Below are 24398 nucleotides of genomic sequence, written 5' to 3'. Positions count from 1 at the left end.
GACCCTGTGCCAGGCACTATACTAGGCTGCAGGAATATAACAGTCATTTTCTTGATGATGCTTTCTCGTACATATTTATACACAGGTGAAAAGAGTATTTCTTTTCTTTTTATAGGTAACCTTTTGGGCTCCAATTACAATAGGTTATTTTAGGCCCTTTATTTGGCCTGACAAAAACAGCCTTGATAAAGAAAGTAAGGAATGGTGGTTTGAGTGCTCACTGTGTGATACAGCTTTCCCGCCATAACCCCTTGTTGGGGTGAAATGTCTCCGATGAAGGAGGGTCCCTAAAGCACAGCCCCCTAGCTACTGTCCTGGTGCACCAGTCTCTAATGAGCAGGTGCCAATAATAAAGGGATAATGGAAGAGAATGTGGTCGCAGAACGATGCTTTCCCACTGCTCCATAAATGCAGAAGAAAAGCCAAGACATTGATCCTATGGCAGTGTTCTGTAACAGTGACTATTCCCATTACAGCGGGAGACTGTGGGAGATTTAATCATGGTCCCTAATATACGCTAGTGCAGCAGAGTGTCTGTGATCAATGTACTATTGTTACCAGTCTGCTGCCTTTTTATTGGCATTGATAATGAGCCTCCTCCTACGTGTCTCAGCTACAAGTTTAAGTTGGTAAACTCCCCCCACTCTTACAATTGATGAATGACGGTTGGCAGTCAAATTAGGAGCAGCAGAGTTGGGAATCCAAGTGAACCTAATATGCAGTATTTAAAATGACAATGAATGAACAGGTGCCTGCAAAATCCAACTGGGCTCCCTGTAGTGGTGACACCGAACTCTGCATCTAAAGGTCCCAGGCCAGTGGTTGACCCGCTGTTTACAAAGATATTCTTTTACACATGCCTTTAAAAAATGTATTTCTTGGGGCGCCTGGGTGGCTCAGTCGTTAAGCGCCTGCCTTCGGCTCAGGTCGTGATCCCGGGTCCTGGGGTCGAGCCCCGCATCAGGCTCCTTGCTCAGCGGGGAGCCTGCTTCTCCGTCTCCCATTCCCCCTGCTTGTGTTCCCTCTCTCACTGTGTCTCTCTCTGTCAAATAAATAAATAAATAAAATCTTTTAAAAAATGTATTTCTTTACTTAATAATCATGATAAGAACAGACAGCATGTTACTGCACCGCTTAATCTTGACCTTCAAAAATGAAGACTACTTAGTCTTTGGGGAGAAGTTTATCACTGAAAGTTTTTTTTTTTAATTTTTTTAAAGATTTTATTTATTTATTTGTGAGAGAGAGCATGAGAGAGACAGAGAGAGCACATGAGAGGGGGGAGGGCCAGAGGGAGAAGCAGACTCCCTGCTGAGCAGGAAGCCCGATGCGGGACTCGATCCTGGGACTCCAGGATCATGACCTGAGCCGGAGGCAGTCGCCCAACCAACTGAGCTACCCAGGCGCCCCTATCACTGAAAGTTTTTAAAAAGAGAACTACAACTAACCTTACTATTTATCAAATCTGACTTTAAAAACTTCATTGAACTGTCTAGAACTCCCGACATCTTGGCTAATGTAATGGTGTCTGTTAGTAAGGTTTGACAATCACAGTGTAATGGAAGGCATGCTATTTCTGAACATTTTTGTCCAGGAGAAAATTTCAGGAGTCTTTCTCTCCTGTTTTCAAGCACTGTACTAAATTTCACTCAAAAGTCCTGTAAGATCATAAAAAAATGATCTTAACCTCTTGTGGAACTTCACGGAAACGTATGTGCTTGACGCAGCTGTGGTCTCAAACGCAGTAAGTGGTGCCACTTGGTAATCTGTGAAGTGCACTGGAGCCTTAACTGAGTCACTTTTGGGGACACAGATCCTGAGAAGGTTCACAGGACAACCACAAAGCTGCCTTGCAACTCAGGAAGAAAGATACAGGAACAACACTTGAATTTATATATACTAATAATTAAAAGGCTAAGAAATATCAAGTCTCACTTTTAAGTCGGTGGCTGTTTCTCCTCTGGGTTCCAGCTGACACCTCGTTCCATGGCTGCCTTCTGAGGAAAGTGTCCTGAATTCTCCCATCAGATTGAACAACTCTCCTCTTTTACTTCTATGGGATTTAAACCTGCCTGCTTTCAACTGCCATGAGCTGAATAATAATGATACCTCACACGATTAGAGGATATTCGCTTTAAAAAAGGACTTTGGCACTTGGAATGGAAGTTCAAGTTCATTACCTCATTTGATTGTGACAACTCTGTGACAAAGATGGGCCAGAAACAACAGTTCCCATCTTACAGAGAGTGGCTGACAACTGAGGAAATCTGATTTGCCCTCGAAGATAGGGACCTGATGGAGCCATCTTTGTATGTACTCCATACTGCACTCAGTCAACGCTTAATAAAGATTCAGTGACTTGGTTTGACCTGAATTACATTGATCAGTCATTCTTCATGCACTTAAAGTGGAGGAAGATGAGAGAGAGAGATGGAGAACATTCAGTCTTTCATGCAGTGAGTGAGGTATCTCAACACTGCATGAGTCAATGAGCGTGTGTGCTACCTTCTCTGATCTGTTTTAAAACAGGTTAGGTTTCTATGTATCTAGAAAAATGTTAAAGGCATTCCTATTTAAAGTAGGGGGGAAGGTTGGGGAATACACCATGGAAAGTTCAGGGTGCCTCCAGACAGAGATTGAGTGGTGAGAACTCACTGAAGGGAACAGCCAACGGAAGGGCCTAGATTAGTGCTTTTTAATCCCTAACACGTATAAATATCACCCAGATAAACATAACCAACTATTAAAATTCAGTTGGTCTGGGTAGGGTCTGATATTCTGGGCTTTTAAAAAAGATTTTATTTATTTATTTGAGAGAGAGAGAGAGCAGGGGGAGGAGCAGAGGGAGAGGGACAAGCAGACTCCTTACTGAGCGCGAGGCCTGACGCAGGGCTCAATCTCATGACCCCGAGATCATGACCTGAGCCAACATCAAGAGTCAGGAGCTTAACTGACTAAGCCACCCAGGTGCACCCTGAAATTCTGCATTTTTATTAAGTTCTCAGGTGATGTCATGTTGCCAGTCCTCCGACCACACTTTGAGTAGCAAGGTTATAACTCATATGATATAGAGCTCATAGTGTCTCATATGATGTTCCTTATACTTGCATAAGAGAAAATTTGATAGGGAAATCTGAAAAATTTCAGACATAAATCAGGGCAGTCACATAAAATATTCTACAAAAATTCACTATTGCAGTTCTTGATATAGAGCTTGTAATACTGAATTACCTTAAAGAGAAAAGACTTTTCTTTTAAAAAAAACCAATAAAAGTATTATCTTTAAAAAAAAAAAAGGTTTGGGCGCCTGGGTGGCTCAGATGGTTAAGCATCTGCCTTCGGCTCAGGTCATGATCCCAGGGTCCTGGGATCGAGTCCTGCATTGGGCTCCCTGCTCCTTGGGAGCCTGCTTCTCCCTCTGCCTCTCTCTCTCTGTCTCTCATGAATAAATAAATAAAATCTTAAAAAAAAAAAAAAAGGTTTGATTCACTTAAAGGAATATCCTTTAAGTCAAGGGATACTTGTAATAAAGTTTGGTACACCACTACTTGTCAATGGGGCCCATGGTTGAGGCTGAGCAGTTGTTTGACTTACTACTTGTTAATAATTGGATTTGACTAAGTAACAGTCTATGGATTGAGAATATAGCAAACATCAATTCTGGGAGGATTACTGGTGGCAAATTCTGTTTTTAGGTTTATTGAAAACACCCCAAAATTCCCTGCTTTGTAGGCTCCACTCATTCAAACAATATTTACTGAGTACCTATTATGTGCCAGATGCTGATATGGATGCTGGGGATAGGCAGTGGAAAAGACATTCCACTGCCCATGGAGTGTACATTCTCTAGAGAGAACACAGACAACGGCAGTATACAGGGGTATGAAGAAAGAAAAGCAAGGTTACAAATTATGGAATGATGGAAGAGAAACACCAACTATTTAGATCACTGGCAGTCTCTCTGATGACATCTTATTTGAACAAAGATCTGAATGCTGAAGATGATTTGATTTGATGGGGAAAAATTGATATTTTACTTTGTTAAAAGTCAATACTATTTGCTCACATATGTGTCCTATGTGTATTTAATAACCCACACTCCTCTGGCTTCGGTCATATGACAAGGGTTTGGGATAAAGAAAGTGGGGGATTTTTCAGGTCTTTCTGTTGCATTATTTTTTGGTTTTTATTATTATGTTTTTAATTTCAATACAAACCCAGGACATGAGATCTCAAATTATAAGCATAAGCGTTATGGTAAAAGAGGTACTGAGCATAGAAGACAAAACTTAACCTCTGAACTCAGATTTAGGCTCAAGTTTGGACCTGGATCCACAGGTTTACTATCTGTGTGGCCCGACACAAGTCACTTAACCTTTTATAATTCTGTTTTCATCTCTACAGAGGCAAGATCATTCCATTCTGTCTTGCATAATTTAAGGTAATTAAAAAAGCAACAACCCGGTATACAGAAGGTACTCCAACCATCATAACTATAATTTTTACTGTGTATGTGAAAGCACCGTGCACAGTGTCTGATCCCATGTAGGCGCCTGTTGGTTTCCTTCCTATTTATTTACATTATCAGTTTCTCTGTAATTTTTCATTTGTACAGATAAACAAGAGTTGATGGTATGTGAGTTTTTGCTTAATAGAATTTCATAGGACTCATTTCATCAGTGCATGATTAGCTTCAAAGCTTCGAATCTAACCCAGTTTTGAGATAACTGGGAAATGAAACTAAGTGGAGGGAACAAATGTAGCATTGTAAGAGACGCGAAAGTCAGCTTGAGGTTGTCTGATGTTCTTAAACTAACATCATCTTTCATCTCCTATGCCCTTCTTCCCAGATAATAAGAGCTGTTCACTGAAAGTGCTGAGATAAACTAATGGGGAACAGGATACTACAAAAGACATTTGAAAGAGCCCATGTAATTTACTGCATGTCTGGTTTGTTTTACTTTCCAAAGCCTTCCTGTTGCTCAAGGAAATTTGTCTCCTCTGGCAACCTTCGGCCCTCTTTTGGCCGGGAGTCCAGAAAAAGCATTTGAGGGCAGGTAAACAGATGCAAAGCTCTCTGAGTGAGGAGTAAGTACAGGCCTTGCTTCCTGTGTCACATCTGAGGCATAAACAAAGTACCCTTTAGGATTTGTTTGAGAGAATTATCCCCAATGTAGGCAACCAAGAGGCTGCCGGTGCATTCAAATAGACATAACTCCCAACATGTTCTGAAGGTAATTTACATGAGTGAACCACTAAAAGCCTCCTACTCAATGAACTGTACCCCTGGGGAAAAGCTATGCAGGCCCGGATCAGTGTGGGAACAACATAAGGGTGTTCTCTGTGCCAAAAGGGGGATTGGGCTAGATGGAAAATCCCCAAAAAGGACCATCTGGCAGCATAAATTATCCATTTAAAATGGATGGTGTGAGTTAATGACACCAAAGTCACCAGGCACATGTACAACATCCTTCGGTTGAGTTTTAATGTCCCCTCAGGCCCTGTTTCAATTATGACTTTCTATGCTGAATATGGCCAAATGTAAATGTATCCACTGTCCTCCCCCAACCCCCAACACATATACCATGAAACTGCATTTTTTCTGTAATGCAACGGGGAGAGGGGATGGAGAATCAATCCAAGAATATAGTATAATTGTGGGGGATTTCTCTCTTATGCCATATATATAGTATCATTACCCAAAAAGAATTCGGCCGTTAAACTTTCATTATTTAATGACTTCAAAGAATCTAGGCATTCAGATGTTAAAATATATGATGATTTGAATCATAAGGTGCAAACAGGAATAGAATCACTCTGAAAAAAAAAAGAGTCACCAGGTCAAAGTACCCTATATTCAACCTGCCTCCCTCTACCCCCAATATGCGCCCCCCCAAATATCTACAACGACCCAGAGAAGAGTCTCCCAGTGGGGGAGCATCACGTACATCAACACAGTAAAGCAGCTTCTATGTGTATAAAACCTCATTAGCACACACAATACTCAAGCACCGTGTACCAAACCTATATATTTCGATTCTGATTTTCACTGAAGCCGGTAAACTGGCTAGAACTCTAATTAGCCTTTTAAAAAGGGTTCAAAGAAGTTGTACATCTTTTCATTTTTTAATAGCACATAAACTTTTCATTGGCACTTTCCTGAGATCTTGCTGATGATGCCGTTGAAGCCGCAATGGGGAGTCAGCATTTTCATTTGCATTTAGGCCTGGCTTTATTTCTTAGCCACTCTCGGTGAACGGGCATGAGCTAAGTGTGGTGCTAAGCAGATGTGTATGACCTTTATAGAAGATCCACCACCCCTTGAGTGCTGTGTTGGTAATAATTAGAAATAATGAGAAGATGGAGGCTAATCTCCCCATCCCTGCACTTCCCCTATCACCATGTAAGGATCTCCTCATGCATCTGTGTCCTACCCCCAACTGTGAATTCCTTGAAAGCCAAAGACAGAGCCTTCCCATTCACCCTTCAGTTCCCAGAACCAGGCAGAAAGTTCCCAATGAGGATGGCTGAATGAGTGAGTGAGAGTATTAAGTAGAAGCTAGACAAAGTGAAACTTCTGCATTTTAGTAGAGGGAGCAAGAGAAAGGACTCAGCTAGTGGGGCCTGAGCTTTTGTTTTGTCCTTTTTTGTTCTTAATTATCATACAATAAAACTGCAGGGGAATGGAAGGTATCCATTTCTATGAATGTTAACACATGTATAGATTCCTGTACCCACCACCACAATCAGGATACACGACAGTTCCATCACCCCAAAAATCTCTCTCATGCCATTCCCTCTGAGGATTGTTTTTTGATATGTCAGGGAGGAGAGAGAAGTTAAGACCCGAAGACAAAAGGGTTAGTTCAAAAATCTCCTTGGTGCTTGTCTATTCTTGCAAGGAATCATTCTGAGTCCTAGGTGGGGGAGAATGATCAGAAAGCACTTTGTTTCAACCTTCCTCTGTGCTAGGTAGGTATAATTCTTAGATGGGTTGTGTTATGTTACCTCATTTAAATCTCAAGAGCGTTGAAACAGCTATTAGTATTGACATTATAAAAATGGGGACACTTATGCTCAGAGAGGTCGGGTCATTTGCCTATAATCCCACAGCCAGCAGGACCAAGAGCCAGGATTATACTCTGCCTCTCTATTCCAAAGCCCACACTCCATCCTCTCTATCCAATTGACTTTGCAGATCGAGAAAGGCACAGGAGAAGATTCTCCCTTGTCCATGTGGAGGTTAGACACGTGTGCTAGCTGAATTATTCACATTCCTCTCAAGACTCCAGAGCCAAGACTAGACTATCCCGGGAGGTCTAGTAGTCATCATTTGCTTAGTTCAGACGGATAGAAAGATAGTTGTTCCATTTAAATAGAAAAAACAATAACGGCGATAACCAGTAACAGGAAAACACATTTAAACACCTCCTCAGAAATGAGCTGCAATTTTTTTGTGTGTTGGCGATCTGTCCAATTTTGATACCAATGTTATATAAGTCTCTTCAAAAAATTTGGAAACTTCCAGGGACGCCTGGATGGCTCAGTTAAGTGTCCAACTCTTGATTTCGGCTCAGGATCTCCGGTCGTGGGATCAAGCCCCCATCGGACTCGGGTGTTCAGCACGGAGTCTGCTTGTCCCTCTCCCTCCACTCCCCCCCAATCGTGCTTTCTCTCTCTCTCTCAATCAATAAAATCTTTAAAAATAAAATAAACACCTCCTCATTTTATAAAAATCCAAGCATACACTGTGTAGCACAGGGACCCTCTTCTCCTTTCCAACATTATCCACCCCGTTGAAAAAGTTGACAGATTTTTCTTTAAGATTATTAAAAGATAATCCCAAAAGCCAACCCCCAAAGGCACTTAGGAGAAAAACAAAAGCAAAGGCACATGACTATGTGACTGCAGGGTAGGTAAGAATACGTAAGAGTCAAAAACCGCAGCCCATGCTCACAGCCTCTCACGGCAGCTGTTACCTGCCCCCGGCCACCCTTCGCTGGAAGCAGCAGAGGCAAACACGAGTTGGTGTGGAAGGATCCACCGCTGTGAGGCGGCTTCCGTGTGTCCTACGCACGCACGCCCCCCACGCACGTTTCAGACGTGCACGTGCTAGCCACGCACTCACGCGCCCACGCGCTCGCGCCGCTCACCTGGCTCCACTTCATGCCACCCGCTGGACTGACTGCCGCTGCCCGGGGAGCGCCCTTGGCCTGTGTAAAATGGCTCTTCACCAGGACTGTCCATTTCATCCTCCACAGACTTGAGGCGCTTCGTGGAGCTGAAATAACAAAGGGGACATGTTTAAAAGCCATCCAAACCACCTCTCTTGGATAGCGCATCCCTGGTTGAAAGAAGGCCAAAGGAGGAAGCCATTGGGCAACTCGGTGTAGTTCTAGCACTCTTTTTTAGGCTTCTTGTTCAGTCGAGTGAGTCACTGGATGTGGAACAAAGTCTTGGGCCTGTGTTGTTCCAGGTATCTGGGTTTGATTTTTACTCTCCCTCAAGTTGCTGCTGCTGCTGCCACATCCTGTTCCTTTCTCCTTTGAGGAACTGGTGGCTGGCTCCTGCGCCCATCTCCACCTGGAAGTGTCTGTAGGAAGACGGCATTTCGTGTCTTCTCAGGCAGCGGCGGGGACCTCGCCGTCAGCAATGTCCCTACACATCACTCAGTCCCTCTGGCACCCCAGAAAGGATAAAGATCAGGGTTCAAAGCCCTTCAAGAAGAGCTTGGGTTGCTTTTCTCTCTCTCTCTTTTTTCCTATGTTTTCTCATCTTCCACTTGGATCTGTTCATTCAAAAAGTATCTGCTGTGCAGCTACCATAGTCCAGATTCTGATAGAGATGCTAGAGACAAATACAATGCTCCAAAGAGAGAAAGATGGGGGGAAGGTGTACATTTCCCTCTGAGAACTAGGGACATGGAAAAAAGAGTGGCCCAATCCTTTCTATGCCCTTCCTCTTTTGATGCCTATACAGAGGTCACCAAAATGAAGTTCTGGATATTTTTTATTTTTGGAGAGGTATGGTTGAGAAATCTCCAGAATGCATCTCGTTTCCTCCAGTTGAAGGACTGAATTTTTCTCCCAAGTTGAGGCTTCAGGAGTGGAAAGATAGTGAAATGCCATGTTGCTAATATGTTCTAATTGTCTTAATTGATAATGTCACTAACATACTATCAGAATGAATAGATTTCATACCTAGTGGGAGTGCCCACTGGGAAATTTCCTCACGTGTCAGGGTACAGATTTTTTAATATGTTTTCATTTATCAAACATGTGTTGTGTCCCTTCTCTGTGCTAGGTGCTGTGCTAAATGCTGGGATATCGAGATGCATCAGACATGGCCCCTGTCTCCATGGAGTTTGCGGTCTAGCAGATAGAGATGCAGAGGCAAATAAAATTGTGCAAAAGAGAAATGCAGGTATTATGATGAAAGCACATATAGGACACAGTGGATTTCTTGATGAAAGAAGAAAACAGTGATATGCCTGAGAGGTTGGGAAAAGCTTCCCGAAGGAGGTAGTTCCTCCACTGTCTGTATGAGTGAGTGTCGAGGAGACAGGCATAAGGAAGGAAAGGGTACGGATAGGCTGGTATTCGGCTGATGCCGAATCAGGAGGCTATTTTTATTTCAAAATATGGAAATACTTCTTTATCAATTGGCAAAGTGTCACCATCTCAAGTTTCCCCACCTTGCCACCCCAGCTTTGCCCCAGGACATGCTCATGATCCAAAAACTAAAGGGTTAACGTCAAATGCATCTGGGGCATTCCAGGACTCAGCCTGAGCACTGTGGCAGAGCGGCATCCATTCTAATTGGTACGCTCGTGTCACACAGGTTATCAGATATTCTGAACATTACTCCCTGGATGGAGGTGTGTATCAGGCAGAAGCAACATCATGAGGAAGATGTGACACATGCAGAGAATTGCCAGGTTCGTGTCCTGGCTGAAGTCGAAGTGAAAGAAGGGGGTGGAGGTGATAGACGATGATACGAATCTGGATTTTGTCCTATCAGCCATGGAGACTCCCTGAAAAAGTTTCAACAGGGAGTGACATCAGAGTCAATTTCAGAATGGCCACTCTGGTAGTTGTGCAGATGATGGCTTTGGAAAAGCAAAGGAAAAAGAAGGAGATGGATCCTAGAGGCAGTGAGACAGTGAAGAGGCGATGGCTGCAATCTGAATAAGAAAATGTTGAGGACCCAATGTAAGGCAAGAAATTCTAATTATTAAAGTTGGTATTCCAGTATGCTCTGCCTTTAAGTTCTGTTCTCATTAAAGCCAGACCACAGGAAAGCAGCATATCTGTGGCATGCTAGCTTAGAACCCAAAGGAAAACCTTTAATAGCTAATTTTATGTTCTTCACTTGGCTTTCCTTGAAGTTCAGTGAAAGATAGACACTTGGAGAACTTTTCTATAATTTATGTGAAACTACATCAAACAGAATTTTTTTTGTAGAAGGATGTACACAAAAAATTCCTTCTCATACATAAAACCAGAAAAAAATATGGTCTCTTTGCATGAATTTCTATTCTTTTTATCAGAACATGCAGCTTCTATAACCTTGTGCCTCCCCTTCTTGCCTTGGCAACCAGGAATCTCAGGATTAAATGTAAGGTACAACTCTTGAAGGGTCAGGCTCCTGATATAACAATCTCTCCTATTTTTCCGTATGGTTTCTGGCTTCTCTATATTTAATAGTAGCTGATGTATTTAAAACTTGAAAGCCACTTGAAACCATTTTGGAAGTTGGTAGAATACATGTTAAAAACAAAATAAATATTTCCCTTATGTTTCCTGGCAAATAAAAGGCAAGACCTATATGTTCTGATGGGACCGTGAGATCTGTAAGGAAAGGACCTTCTTCTTCTTTTTCTTTTTTAAAATCTCTAGTGCCTACCACAGTGTTTGGCTAATAGCAGATGCTCAAAAACTGCTGAACTGGGCTACTGACTTAGAAACAGCCATATGAGTACTTGTGACAAGCATTCGCCCAACTGTCATGATTCAATGAGATCCAATGCAAAAGGCCAATTCCGCTGCCCGTTATTCTTCCGTTATTAAATTTTTCTGAGTTTCTAAAATGTTTTATTTCCTTGGTGTCCTCTAATAAAATGCAAATACCCCATGCAGTTGTTAATCCTAAAGGTGAGAGTCTGTAGTTATTAGCTCCCACCTTAGTTGGAAAACAAGGACTTTTCTGAGGTTGATACGGGATAAATGTCTGGAGGGTGGGGGTACAGGATGGAGGAGAGAAAAAGAGGAGGAGTGAAGCAAGTTAGAAGTGCCAGGATGGACAGGTAGAAGGCTTCCAAGACAAAGTTTACTGACCTCACAAATTTGACGATTGGCTTATCTTGATGAAGTTCTTTGGGATAAAACATATTTTATCCCAGTTTTTACACAACCCCTTCTGTGATTTTGGAGGTGTTTACCACGAAGGGGTACAGAACTGAAGTTAATGCCTACCCATCTCCTTTATTATTATTTTTTTTAATTTAGAAATGAATCAGTCATGGATTTTGGTTTCTTGCTCTTGACTTTCTAACACACTGATTCAATTCTCCCAGAAACACTGGAGGAAAATAGGAAAGTACTAGTAAAGTCTCTACCTAAGGGAGAAGATAAATACTCTTTTGAGGAGTGACGCACCATCTCTTCCTTCGTGTGGAATTTGTTGTGTTCCTAGCAATTCTACCTAGAAATTAAGGTAAAACTGTCACCTTCATTCTAAATATTTGTTTAATTCTGACTATATGCAAAGCGTAGAAACCTTACCTTATACCTACAAATCTGCAAAATGACTCTTTCCGGAGTGTTCATAGTACCCTGAACTGAAAACTTGCATTACTTGTCAGTCTCTACCATTAGACTGCAAAGGTCCTATTAGTTGACTTTATATCCACAGGGCCTAGGACAATGTCCTTGTTAAGAAATGTTTGTTGACAATTTGGAGGAGTTACACACTGTCCTCTATGGGACTGACAGTCCAGATGGGGAGGCAGGATGTGTACAAATCTCAGAGATGGTAATAGTAATTCAAGGTAGCAAATACCAAGTATCCAGGAAAAATAGGGATAGTAGATATTCCTTTTGGGGGGCTTCATGTTCTGTCGTTCCTTACTGAAAAGAGTAAGCCCCATTCCTAAGAGGATCCAGTGTGAAAATATCATGTTTTTAAAGTTCCAGCACACCTGAATTTGAATGTAGACTCTGCCATTTACTAGGTCTGTGACCTTGGTCAAGTTACTTAACTTCTCTGGGCTCTGGGTTGATCTGCTGTTAAATGGCGACACTGTCTATATTGTAAAAGTATTGTGAAGATTAAATCATATCAGGTTTGTAAAGCATCTAATACAGTGTCTGCTAGGTGACCGATTAATATTGGCACGGCATGAACAAATATTGATTGGTTGATGAAATTTTCTATATGTAAATCTGGGGTATTCTTCTGGGCACATTTTCTAACCTGTACACAGATAATTCTGCTGAGTCTATATATTTAGAGAATAATTTAAAAAAAAAAAATCATCCTAGGAGAGCCTAATGAGTATAAAACAAACATATTACCAAGTTATTAACTACTGCTGCTATTTATAATTAGCTCCTTATCAGGGTTAGTTATTTGCAGAATATGAGAATGACAGAGCCTTTTAAATGACATTAAAAACCAGGTTTCCACTCAGAGAATCACAGCAAAAGGCAACAAAGCAGCTGGAGAAGTCAAAAGGACGGGGGGGGGGGTGGGGGGGGGGGGGGGAGACACGGACTGTTTGGGATGTCCATGGTACATGCGCAGCACACATATGAAAAACAAACAGCCCATCAACTTTTAAATTAATCACTGCCCACTAGTATTTGCAAAGCTCTTTCATGTTGACTGAGTACAGTTACACACAATGTCCCCTCCATCAGCAAACATTCAAAATCCTCAAAATGTATTAACACCCGAATGGGTTCACAATCTCATTCTTTCATTACAAATGTACTTTGGATTTCAGACTTTTTTTTTCCTGAGGATCTGATGCTACAGGGAACTAAGGAAAACCCTTAAACAACATGAAAGATGAGCATAGGATCTGGTGGTTATATTTAGGAAATAACTGCTTCTTTAACTGTCTTCAGGGTATTCGTCATGATGAAGCGGATTCTTTTTTTTCTTTTCTTTTCTTTCTTTCTTTCTCTCTCTTTCTTTTTTTCTTAAGTAATGCTGGTTAAAATATATAAAGTCAAGATAAGAAGGAGTCGCCACCAAGGAAAATTTCTATAATCTGGCCATTGTTTTAAATCATAAAATTCCAGGGCTTGCTTGAAAGAAGAATATACCTTTGTGAAACGTTTTTCTGCCAAGTACACAAACATTAAAGATCGTTCTGCACCATTCTTTTCTTGGTTGTCACAGTCCAGTGCTAAAGCCAATTTGTAAAAGAATACTGTGGGTTTAATGCCTAATCCCTTTCCTTCTGGTACCGGTTATCTAGAGACAACAGGATCTTGCAAAATGCTTCATTTTGATTTGGGCTTTGTGACCTCAAGGGGATCCAGAACCCCAGAATCCTTATCTGGTTGTGCTCTTCCAGCTTTACTTTTTTAAAGGTCTCCTGGGGCAAAAGAGTTTATGAGCCAGCCCCACCCTGCCGCAGGACTGCATTCAGTTTTGTGACCGCACACCTAGATATCAAATGGGTTTCATGACGCAGGGCAACTCCAATAGCCTGGATTTTGAGATCTGGGTGAGGGGAGGGGAAACGCGCTGGGACTGCGCTGTAATGTCTGCTGTAGGCACCGGGACCGGAACTGGTGTCTCCAGTGTCAACGTTTTGCCAAACAAGCCAAAACACATGCCCTTCTCCCTAGTCAAGCGTTGTCCTTAATCTGCTGAGAGCATGCTGTGTTTATCATCCATCCTTTCTCTATGCTTTTGCCCATGTCTTCACCCCACCCAGACACTATTCCTTTTCCTTCCCATCTTGCCAACTCTAAACCAACATTTACAGCTGAACACAAGTCAATCTTTTTGGATAAAGCCTTCCTTAACTATTTTTGGCCTATGCCATACAATTTAGCTCATTGTTTTCTACTATATATATATTTCTGCAGCATGTGCATTTGCTTTCTCTTCCCAGTAAGACTGAAAGTCTGTTGGGGCTGAACAAACTTCTCTAGTATCTTCCACCAGTAGACGCACAATCCAAGTGCCTCTAGGCTCAGAGTCAAAATCAAGGTGTGGAACTATGGAGAGCCACCAATCAAATTACCTGGTAGAGGATGTGCTGGGTAAAGACCTCCTCATTGCTCCCGGACTCATGCTGTAGTATGAAGAACTTTCCAAATCTGAGAGAGAAAAATTTGGGCCAGTTCCTGCAGCTATTGGTGCTAGAAAAAAAAATAGTTATGTTCCGTGAATAAAAGATCAATGAGAGCATATATCAGTGTCACATGTAATACATTTTATTTCTGAATTTATACAGTAAGCTTATCCAAAATAACCAGTAATGAACTCTGACCGCCAAAGAATGTTGACAACAAAAACTGTCTACGCTAGAAAGACTTTGTTTTATAATGTACCTTTTATCTTTTCTCTTTTTGTAATGGCAAACTGTCACCAAGGTTGCAACATTCCTGGAGGCTTTTAACAAAAAGACCTCCGCGTTTTGCTCTGAAACTTTTCTTGAATCACCAGCCAGAACATTCTCTGGGCTTTCCTAACTTTGATCCTGATTGCTTTCACTCACTGGCATTTTGGAATTCGTTCTGAACTGCAAATTCATCTTTCTGGGCTACCCATTCCCAATTTCCTGAGACGAGAAATGTGTGATCTCTCTTTACTCTGAACCGCCTCGGTGTCTACACACACCTTCACTTTATTTGTGAGGCAGGGTCCTCAAACCACGGTTCCTGAGCCACAGTTCTTCTAAATAAAGTTTTACTGGAACACGGCCACGCCCACTTATTTACAGATGGTCTCTGCTTCCACACTGTGACGGCAGAGATTCACAGCCACACAGACACCGTATGGCTCACCGAGAAGATACTTATATAGGGGAATTTTCTGAGGTCTGACTTAAGAGATGGTTAAAGATAATTTTGATTGTATGTGATTTTCAGAGCTGACTATTGTGTGAGATGTCACTCCCTGTATTTATTTAAGGCCTGGAACCTCCAGATACCTTGTTGACAGTAGTAGCTTCAAAGATATTTTTGAACAAATAAATAACACCTATCAATCTTATCTAAAAAACTCTGTGTAAAGTTAGTGGTGCAACTGTATGAGTGGAAATAACCTCTTTTAAAAGATTATGCAAAAGCAAGAGCAACAGATTCATATATTATTGTATTAAGGCACTGGTCTCAGAGTTAAGCCCATGTAAGTGGATATATAAATAAGTTAAATAGAGGCTAATATCCCTAAGAAGAAGGGATAATTAGAAATATCACAAACCAGGGACTTTTCATTCTTTCAACAAGTGATCACTGCTATTGCCAAGAACTAGGCTGGGTGAGGAAGATGCTTAGATGGAAGACATGGTCTTTATCCTGAAACAGCTCTGGAGGGAAGGTTGGCAGGTTATTTTCAATACAGTGTGGTAAGTCCTTTGCTAGAGTTATTCCAAAATTGATACGGCCACATAGAAGTGGGTATCTAACCCAGCTGGGGAATGAGAGGTTCCGGGAGTAAAAGGACCTCAGAAAATGTGACCCCTGGGAAGATGTTAAAAGGACAAGTTTGAATTGCCCAACTGAGAGGGATGGAGGCGTGCTAGGTAGGGGGGACGGCATTTATAAAAGTGAGAGAATATAAAATGAATACTGGATTTCTGATAACTCAGTGTGATGAAGTATACAGTACATGAAGAAAAGAGGGGAGGGTTAAGGTCAGATTACGAAGGGTCTTTAGGAACATGAATTTCTTTAAGGAACATGACTTTGAGTCCAGCAGATTCCCAAGTTTATTATAAACTATTGAAGTGCTTATCACACTGTACTAATTGGGGGCCACTGCCAGCATCTACTATAATCCCTGACACCAGGAGGCAGTCAGTAAGCACTGGTCAAATGTAATTGATTGCTAGGTCAAAGGAGAACCAGCAAAGCATGAGAATGTATCACCAAACTTGCCTTTATAACCTAGAAACATCATCCTGTCATGAAGGTAGGTATGGGGGACAGGGGGTGGCCGTTGAAGAATATAATCAGTAAAACCATAGAGACCAGTGGAGTCATTTAAAAAAGGTAAGGTGGGGATGGGTTAAACTCAAGGGATGAAAAGGAGGAGCCGAGTGTAAGTGATTTAGGAGACAGACTCAGGAAAATGTGTTGATTTCTTGAGTGCAATAATAATGGAAAAGGGAGAGTATGGGATGATTCCTAAGATTACTGCTTGGGCAACTGGGTGAATTGCAGTACCATAATAAGACTCTGGAATAGAGGAAAGGTTGGAAGGGATACGTATTATCTAAACATTTAGTTGTTCAATTACCAGCAATGGCTAAACCTTAGTCATAACTGTCATTATATAAAAACAGTCACTGCTAAGAAATGGAAAGCTCTGAAATTCACATACACTTTCTGAAATTCAAACCTATCTCTTAATGACAGGCTGTAATGGAGGAAGGGCCTTTAGTTCAAAAACCAATGGTTGAGCTTGACAAAAAGTGTAAACAGAGTTCCAGTGAATGATTTTGCTAGTCATTCCCTAATTTGCTTTTTCGGCTAAATTTATTTGCATAGTCTCCCCTTTTATTCCATAATATTTTATAGATGAAATAGGGTGGGGGATGGGGAGGAGATTACTCCATATGTCACCCCTCATCCCTCTCAGCAGCCTGACATATAACAGGTACGTATTAACGTTTGTGCCTTCCTGGATCTTAAAGATTCACACCTCTGATTAAAGAAGAGGGATGAGGCTGATCGGTGTGGAGGGTCTAGATTTTGATTTTCTAAGTTTTGGGATGAGGTTCGGGCCTCAGCCGAATGGCGCAGCTGCTTCATCCCCAAGCACCGGCAGAAGTGCGCGAGCCTCACTCCCACCCTCGGAAGGAAAGATAAAGCCAGACGTGAGTGAACAGCCTGGCTGGACTGAGAGGAGAAGTCTGGGGCCCTCTGCCCAGCTGCACCCATACCTCACATTCTATTGACCACATTGTACCATGGAAAAATGTCTTCTGCCTTGATTATCTTATTAAAATGTCAAAGGAGCCAGAAGAGGTGAAGAAAGGAAGATACAGTGTACATACAGTCTGCACACCCCTCAGAGAGATTAAAAAAATAACCAAGCCACAGAAATGTTCCTTCGCTTGTCTGTATATTTACTTCCTGTGAAGCACTTAGCACATTGGGTTTGTAACTAGCAAAACGCTTATCAGGTGGGCTGGCGGAATTGTGATACTTTCTCAAAGTGTCTCCTGGAGTTATAGTGCATAACTTCAGGGCTTGACAAACTGCTTATGTGCGTCTTCAATTTTGTAACATCATTAAATTTCTGAAATGAGAATGGGTTTCACAACCTGGGTTAAATAATCCTAATAAAGTGCTGACCCAAACTCTGCATTCTTCCAAAAAGTCTTGTCGGGAAACACTCCCCAGTACTGTCTGTGTGTATGCATCGTATGAAGGTCAGCCGATCGGAATGGAATCGGAGTCAGTGATACTATGACAGTTAAAGAGAAAGCCCCATGCCTGTGGGGAGGGGTCACTGTTAAGTGTCCCCACAATGGGCCGGGTATTCTCAGGGCCTCTTGTCTGGAGAACAGGAAGAGCCTTAGAGAGGTATCTGAGGAAGGTGGGCTTTCAGCAGGTTTTCCCAAGTAACTATGGAGCATTTTATTTTTTATACCTAACTTCATCCTCAAAACAATCTCTTTAGGAAAGTCCCTCTCCTAAATGAGAAAAACTAATCAACCCCAAAATGAGGTTAACTGGCTTGCCATGGACTGCAGAAAGGCAAGAACAAGGGACGGCCAGGATTAAAAGTCAAGGGTATCTCACCCCAAAACCTGTTGCTTTTCTTACCCTGCCTGCTGTAAACAATATTTGCCTTAAACTTCAGATGATAAAAAGGTATACAGTGTCTCTGTCTCACAAGGTTTACTAGAGTGGAAGGATAAAATAATACTTGACTATCTAATTCAATGCTGAATGTGTTCAATCTCATAGGCGGAATGCAACGGATGTGTTAGAAAAGTTCAAAGGAATGAGAAATCATATTGGCTTGTGGGATGAGAAAAAATGTCTGATTCCAGGAGGAGTTGGGCTTACTGAAACTAAGGCTTCAAGGATGGGAGGATTTAAAGAGGCAGAGAAAAAGAGGGAGGGTTTCTAGGCAAATGACAGAGTATGTACATAAGTTTGGAGGCAGGAAGTACAGTTAGTGAACTGTGGGATCCGTGATGGTTTCTGAGTAGGGAAGTGATCATTGTTGAATCTGAGCAACATTAATATGGCAACAGCCTACAGAATGCACCAAAGGCGACTAAGGCGGGGAAATCAGTTGGTAGGTTGATGCAGGAGTTAAGAGGGAAGGGAGGCCTAAATCATGCTGTCTGGAAAGAAAACAGAATTTTCACAGTGGATATCTGTCACTTTCATAAACAGGTACAAAAGATCTGTGTCCGGTTGTGCACTATGAAAGGGCATACACGAGCAAACAGGTCAATACTATCCCAACAAATATAAAATATCAATAAGATGTATATAACCCAAGGCACTTCTTAGCTAATAATGGTAGTACGTCCTTTTGGCAAATGAGGGAACTAAACGTTGTCAAGGGTTAAATGACTTGAACAACGTCTGCCCAGGATGTCATGCTGGCCTTCTGAAGCCAAAGACTAACAGCCTGCCTGATGTGTTACAGAGATTATGTAGCCACTGCCAATCAAAGGTGGGGATGTTAAGGAAGGATTGGACCAACCACAACACTTCCTGTCTGTTCCATATATTATGAAACCTGATTTTGTTCCACTTGTATTTGACCCTAGGCTCTACTGTTCTTAAATGATCTCACCCATGACATCTTCTCCCCCACTAGATTGAGTGCGTTTTGAGGACTGTAAAGATAGACATCCCGGGCATAGAAAAAGTGCTGGTGTGGGCCTGGGCATGACCGTCTAGGGTTTCAGCCTTGCCAATAACCCCCTGTATAGCTGAAGTCATTTAAACTTTTGGACCTCAAAATTCCTGTAACAGTTGTGATAGAAATGCAAACTCACCACCAATGCCAAGGCCATCACCACCACAATAACATGGACCAACGTTTATTAAGCATCATTTATGGGCCAGATGCTGGCCTGAGCCCTCTAAACACATCATCTCATTTAATCCTCACCACACTACCAGGGAGGGATTGAGGTACCAAGAGGTGAAGTAACGCCCCGAGGCCACAAAGTCAGAGGGTCATACCAGGTAACCTTCAGTCCTCCAGATCTGACAACCTTTTGTGTATTCCTAAACAGCTCTGCAGAGTTTTGTATGACGATCAATACAACACAACAGCTGATGATCAATAAATATGCTCTGAATTAACAAGAATCAATAATCACCCTCTCCGTTTGCCCTCCGCCCCCCCAACTTTTGCAATACAAAGTGAAACTCAGAAACCTATAAATATGCATGAGCAGTGAGGACTGGTGCCTCACCTTTCTTCAGCAGGACTGCAGTGAGTCACACCTGAAGGTTTTGTGGATTTTGTTCCACGGAGGAGTTTTTCTCAAAGGATGAACTTTGGGGAATTGTCTCATTGGATATGATTTCTAAGCCATTTGTCCCCCCACTCCCTTCTTTCCTGTCATGAGTAGAAGGCAGTCTTTGTGTCATTTCTTAATAAATGGTTTGCTATTAAGGCATCATTATAGTAATGTGGGCTATTGGAAGAAAGGGGTTACTTTAGTAGCCAACCGTCTTAATGACCTGCTCTTCTGTACACATTAGTAGTTGGATAAGGTTGTGGTTATTGAACTTCTGCCATCCACCAGAGACAATCTGCTTGGGCTTGTGTTGTTGGAAAGAGAGGGTGATGGAAAAAAAAAATTCCTTCCAAAATTTCAAGCGACTCTGCCTGCGAGATAACAGTGTACTGAGTTTACAACTTGTTCAACAGGAATCAGCGGGGAGCATTAACTGTATGACTAGTGTGGCCAGCCTACCGCTAATGGCACATATTTTCTGAGAGGCTACATCCAGTGGAATTCAGCAAATATTCACGGAGCACTTTTCATGTGCCAGGTGCTGCTCCAGATGCTTGAGATCCATCAGTGGACAAGATATATAAGGCCCCCTGCCCTCGTGGGGCTTCCACTTCAGAGATTAACAATCACAGCTGTCCCTTCCTCGAATTTCCACGGCAACTAAGGAATATGGCCACATGGCCAATAGGTAACCTTCAAAAAAGATGCCTGGGACTTACTATACTACTTCACTTTCAATTTATAAAATAACTACGAAAAAATAACAGAGGTATATTTCTCTCCAGATTATGTAATCTAATGCACTCACTGAGACTTTGGGAACTTGTACTTTCAGGCTTGGGGAGAAAAAAAAAAAATCCAACAACAAGCACACAGTTCTAAGGGCCCAGCACAATTTAGTGTTGCTTTGCATTCTGGTGGCAAAGATCTCATAAGAAAGTCCATGTCACTGGCACAAAAGGAGTGAACATGGGAAAATACTTGGTCTTCTTTCTATCAAAGGCACAGTTGTAAAACGCACAATGCTACGAAAACTCAAGCAAATCTGGAATCATCGTTAAAGGGAATTAACTTGGAAAGTAATTTATGGCAAGAAAATTCAACTCCTTTGTTATCTTCCTTTTACTGTAATATGCTTCCTGAACACTGCCTATGAGAGAGGGCTTTTAGGAAGAAAAAAATAAGTACAGTAAAATTAACTCATTTTATCAATTTGTGCTGTTGGCCAGAGTTTCCTGACTGTGGCTACGAGGGGCTGTAAAACTGATGAATTTGCATGGAAAAAGAAACCAGTGTAAGTAATTTGTGTAAGAGGTAACACGGACATACACTGCTATAATTCAGACACCCTGCAGATAGCAGCCTGCTGCAGTGTGAGCAGTTATGGGTTAGAAAAATGACCACACTGCAGTCAGTCTGACTTGAATGGAAATCAATCATAAAGGTACTTTCTCTGCAGCTTCTACACCACAGTCTTCAGCAACTCCTTTGCCAAGCAGATTTCTGGTCTGTAAACCGCGTGCTGATCTCCTTTCTCTACCCTTCCTTTCTAAAAGGTCTGACCCAGCGCAGGCTAGGGGTATGGTTTTCCAAAGTGGAACATAAAAGAAAGGCGCTGGACCAAGACGAGGATTTCCCTCTATGTGGAAATGAACTTCCCTGCTATTATGAGATTTAAGCAATGCTTTTTATGAAATGCAGTATTAGGTGCCAAAAGCCAGCACAATGTTTTAACCCCATCAACGGCATCTGCTAATGCAGACAAAGCACCGTTTTCACACATCCACATTTGTGGACACAAGTTAAGAAATATGTAGGTTTGTGGTGCCAGAAAGGGTAGGAGGAGGTGAACACAGAAATTGTTATTTCTGAAAAAATGTTTTTTTTTATTAAAATAAGAATAGTTCACTGATACCCTCTTCCTCCCCACTCTGACTCTTGAAGATGGTTTGCCTTTGATAATAATTGTGAATTCAGTTGGTGAAGTAAGTATATTCGGGCATTTTATTGACACGAAGAGAGCTCAGTCTTGGATCTCAAGAAACTTAGATCTCTACTCTATAAAGGAAGGAACAGTTTCTACTGATCTCTGTATTCTCAGCACACAGTATGAGATGTTTCGTATATTACACATGCAACATTTGTTTACTGTTTGTGTTACATAACATTTACTGAATTGAGTTAAAATTACATGAGCTTGTTAATGAAAAACAGCTAAGAACTGCTATTTATTGATCATTTATTATGTGTCAGGCTGATGTGCTATGTGTTTTACCCAAATTATCTCATTTCATCCTTGCAGTGTCCCCACAGAACCTGTATTTGTCTATTCTCCTTTACAAATGGGAAACTGAGCTGTAAGGTTAAGTAACATGTTCAAGATCACACGGGTAAGTGACAGCAAGGATTTGAACCTGAGTATCTCCAGATACCAGCCCAAAGAAACAGAGGTGAAACTCACATTTCCTTTCCTTCATCATCAATTTCTACAGGGACGGAGTCAACAAGATTTATAGAGAAAAATAACTGTCACCTATCCATGACATGGGAAAACGTCTATCTGTCATCTTCCTTCTTCCTTCTTTGTGTTTTCAGGTCTTTGGAGTTGGAGTGTCAGCTGTACTTCCCTGGATGGAGGGCCTGATACGTGGTCGAGCAGAGCCGTCCGCGGTGGGGTTGGCAATGCTGACTGATCTCCTGCATTAGTGGCTTCTGCCTTGGGGACTGAGATTGATTTTCTGCATTTTAGAGTATCATCTCATCTTAGCTTTCGGTTGAGGTCAAATATGGTACCTGTTTAGTACCTGATACAGCCTCAGCCATGGGATTAAGTCTTCCCCGACAGGGGATGGAGTTGATGGCCTGAGACGTCTTTTTACCACAGTGATCTATAAACCAGGAAGAGCTTCTAAGCAGAAGCCCCTTCACCAAGAGTGTACTGGGACTATCTGACCATTAGCTCTTAGGAGACCAAACGGTATCAGCAAAGTCTCATCCCAACAACCTACAAATCCAGCTGTCTGGATTTGTCCTAATAAGTCTCAGTATTTTCACTAAGAACTGTCTATTTTTTTTTTCCTTCTCCATTCACTGAAAGATCCTGGGTGTTAATATATACTCCTATCAATCACATACTGCATTGACTCAGTTTCTGTATTGCACTTAACGGGTGGCTTTGCTGAGTGTGGACTACACTGATCTCATCCTGGAAGTGCCTACTGTGTCACCAATAGCAGTCTTCCTAATCAGCAAGAGTTAGCTAGGATGATATATACCAGCCAAAATCTCAATAATATTTGTGGTCTTATTGTGGGAGTAATACTGAATTTCTGTCAGGCTTCTGGAAATCCCAAAAATACCTTTTAGTTTTCTAATGTTATCCATTGGATAGGAATATCTGCTCTTAAAAAAACTGAGGTTTATGAGTACATAAATAAAAGTTTACTAAAAATCACATTGCTGGTAATGACCTCTAGCATGCCCCTGCTACTCACAGGGAATTTTTATGTCCATAATAAAAAAGAAAGCAAAATCTAAATACTATAAAACTAAGTACTACTTTAAAGAACTCTGATAAAAATAATCAAGGTGTGGCTAGCCACTTAAAAAGTTGTTAATATGTCAGTGTTAGATTGAGAATTTTTAAAACATCTTGCTATCCATTAGATACCCTGGAAGAGAAATTTCCAGAATAACGCAGACATGTAGGCTTTGGCTGAAAAGTTGAGGGGTCAGAATTTTCTGGTTTCTTAAAGCAGATGAATTAGGTCTAGTATTGGCATACTCTTATTCCAACAGAATTATTAACTTTGAAGGGGTCACGAGAAGGGTCCTTCTAATAAATTGACTTTTAGAACTCGAATCTCAAATCAGTCCTTCTTAATTTATACATGCACACAGAGTACATACAGACACATACAAACATATTCTTTTTTTTGTTGTTAATTTTTTTTAAAGATTTTATTTATTTATTTGAGAGAGAGAATGAGATAGAGCGAGCATGAGAGGGGGGAGGGTCAGAGGGAGAAGCAGACTCCCCGCTGAGCAGGGAGCCCGATGCGGGACTCGATCCCAGGACTCCAGGATCATGACCTGAGCCGAAGGCAGTTGCTTAACCAACTGAGCCACCCAGGTGCCCTACAAACATATTCTTAATAAATTTGCTGATAGTGTGGCCACCTCAAGGATCAGCTCTGAACACAGAGTAAAAGACCAGGGACAGAGGCTTTGTTCAATGATGAGCATGGTGGTTACCATTGTGGAGCATTTACTATATGCTAGACACGCGCCATTCTCTCACTTAATCCTCAAAACACTCCTGACAGCTATTACTATTTCCAGCATTCTGATGCAGGCCCAGCACACAGTTGGTATTTAATAAATATTTGTTGATTGAACAAATGGATTGTTACCTATGAGAAGAACATAGCTGGGAGGGGTTCAGTATTACCCAAAATCGTACGTTGGAAAGTGGCAGAGCCGGATCCCCAATTCTATATCCTGGACTATGATACCATCTTTTTTTTTTTTTTTTTAATTTTTTTTTTTTTAAAGATTTTATTTATTTGCGAGAGAGAGAATGAGAGACAGAGAGCATGAGAGGGAGGAGGGTCAGAGGGAGAAGCAGACTCCCTGCCGAGCAGGGAGCCCGATGCGGGACTCGATCCCGGGACTCCAGGATCATGACCTGAGCCAAAGGCAGTCGCCC

At 41.7% G+C, this 24398-nt stretch overlaps 1 protein-coding gene across 3 annotated transcripts in view; it reads right to left on the bottom strand.

Annotated features, from left to right (window-relative positions):
• NFIA (nuclear factor I A) overlaps positions 1-24398 on the bottom strand; it is a 359380-nt gene that overhangs the window by 88734 nt on the left and 246248 nt on the right. For all 3 annotated transcript variants that reach the window (XM_021679991.2, XM_021679992.2, XM_044914528.1), the window contains exons 5-6: positions 14264-14381; positions 8154-8281 (exon numbers count right to left, since the gene is read on the bottom strand). In XM_021679991.2, the coding sequence (XP_021535666.1) occupies positions 8154-8281; positions 14264-14381 (246 nt within the window). The remainder of the gene's footprint in view (positions 1-8153; positions 8282-14263; positions 14382-24398) is intronic.

The sequence above is a fragment of the Neomonachus schauinslandi genome, chromosome 4, assembly GCF_002201575.2.
Source record: "Neomonachus schauinslandi chromosome 4, ASM220157v2, whole genome shotgun sequence".
Taxonomy (NCBI): domain Eukaryota; kingdom Metazoa; phylum Chordata; class Mammalia; order Carnivora; family Phocidae; genus Neomonachus; species Neomonachus schauinslandi.
Note: the sequence above shows the minus strand (reverse complement) of the source record. Positions and strands in the feature narration are given on the sequence as shown.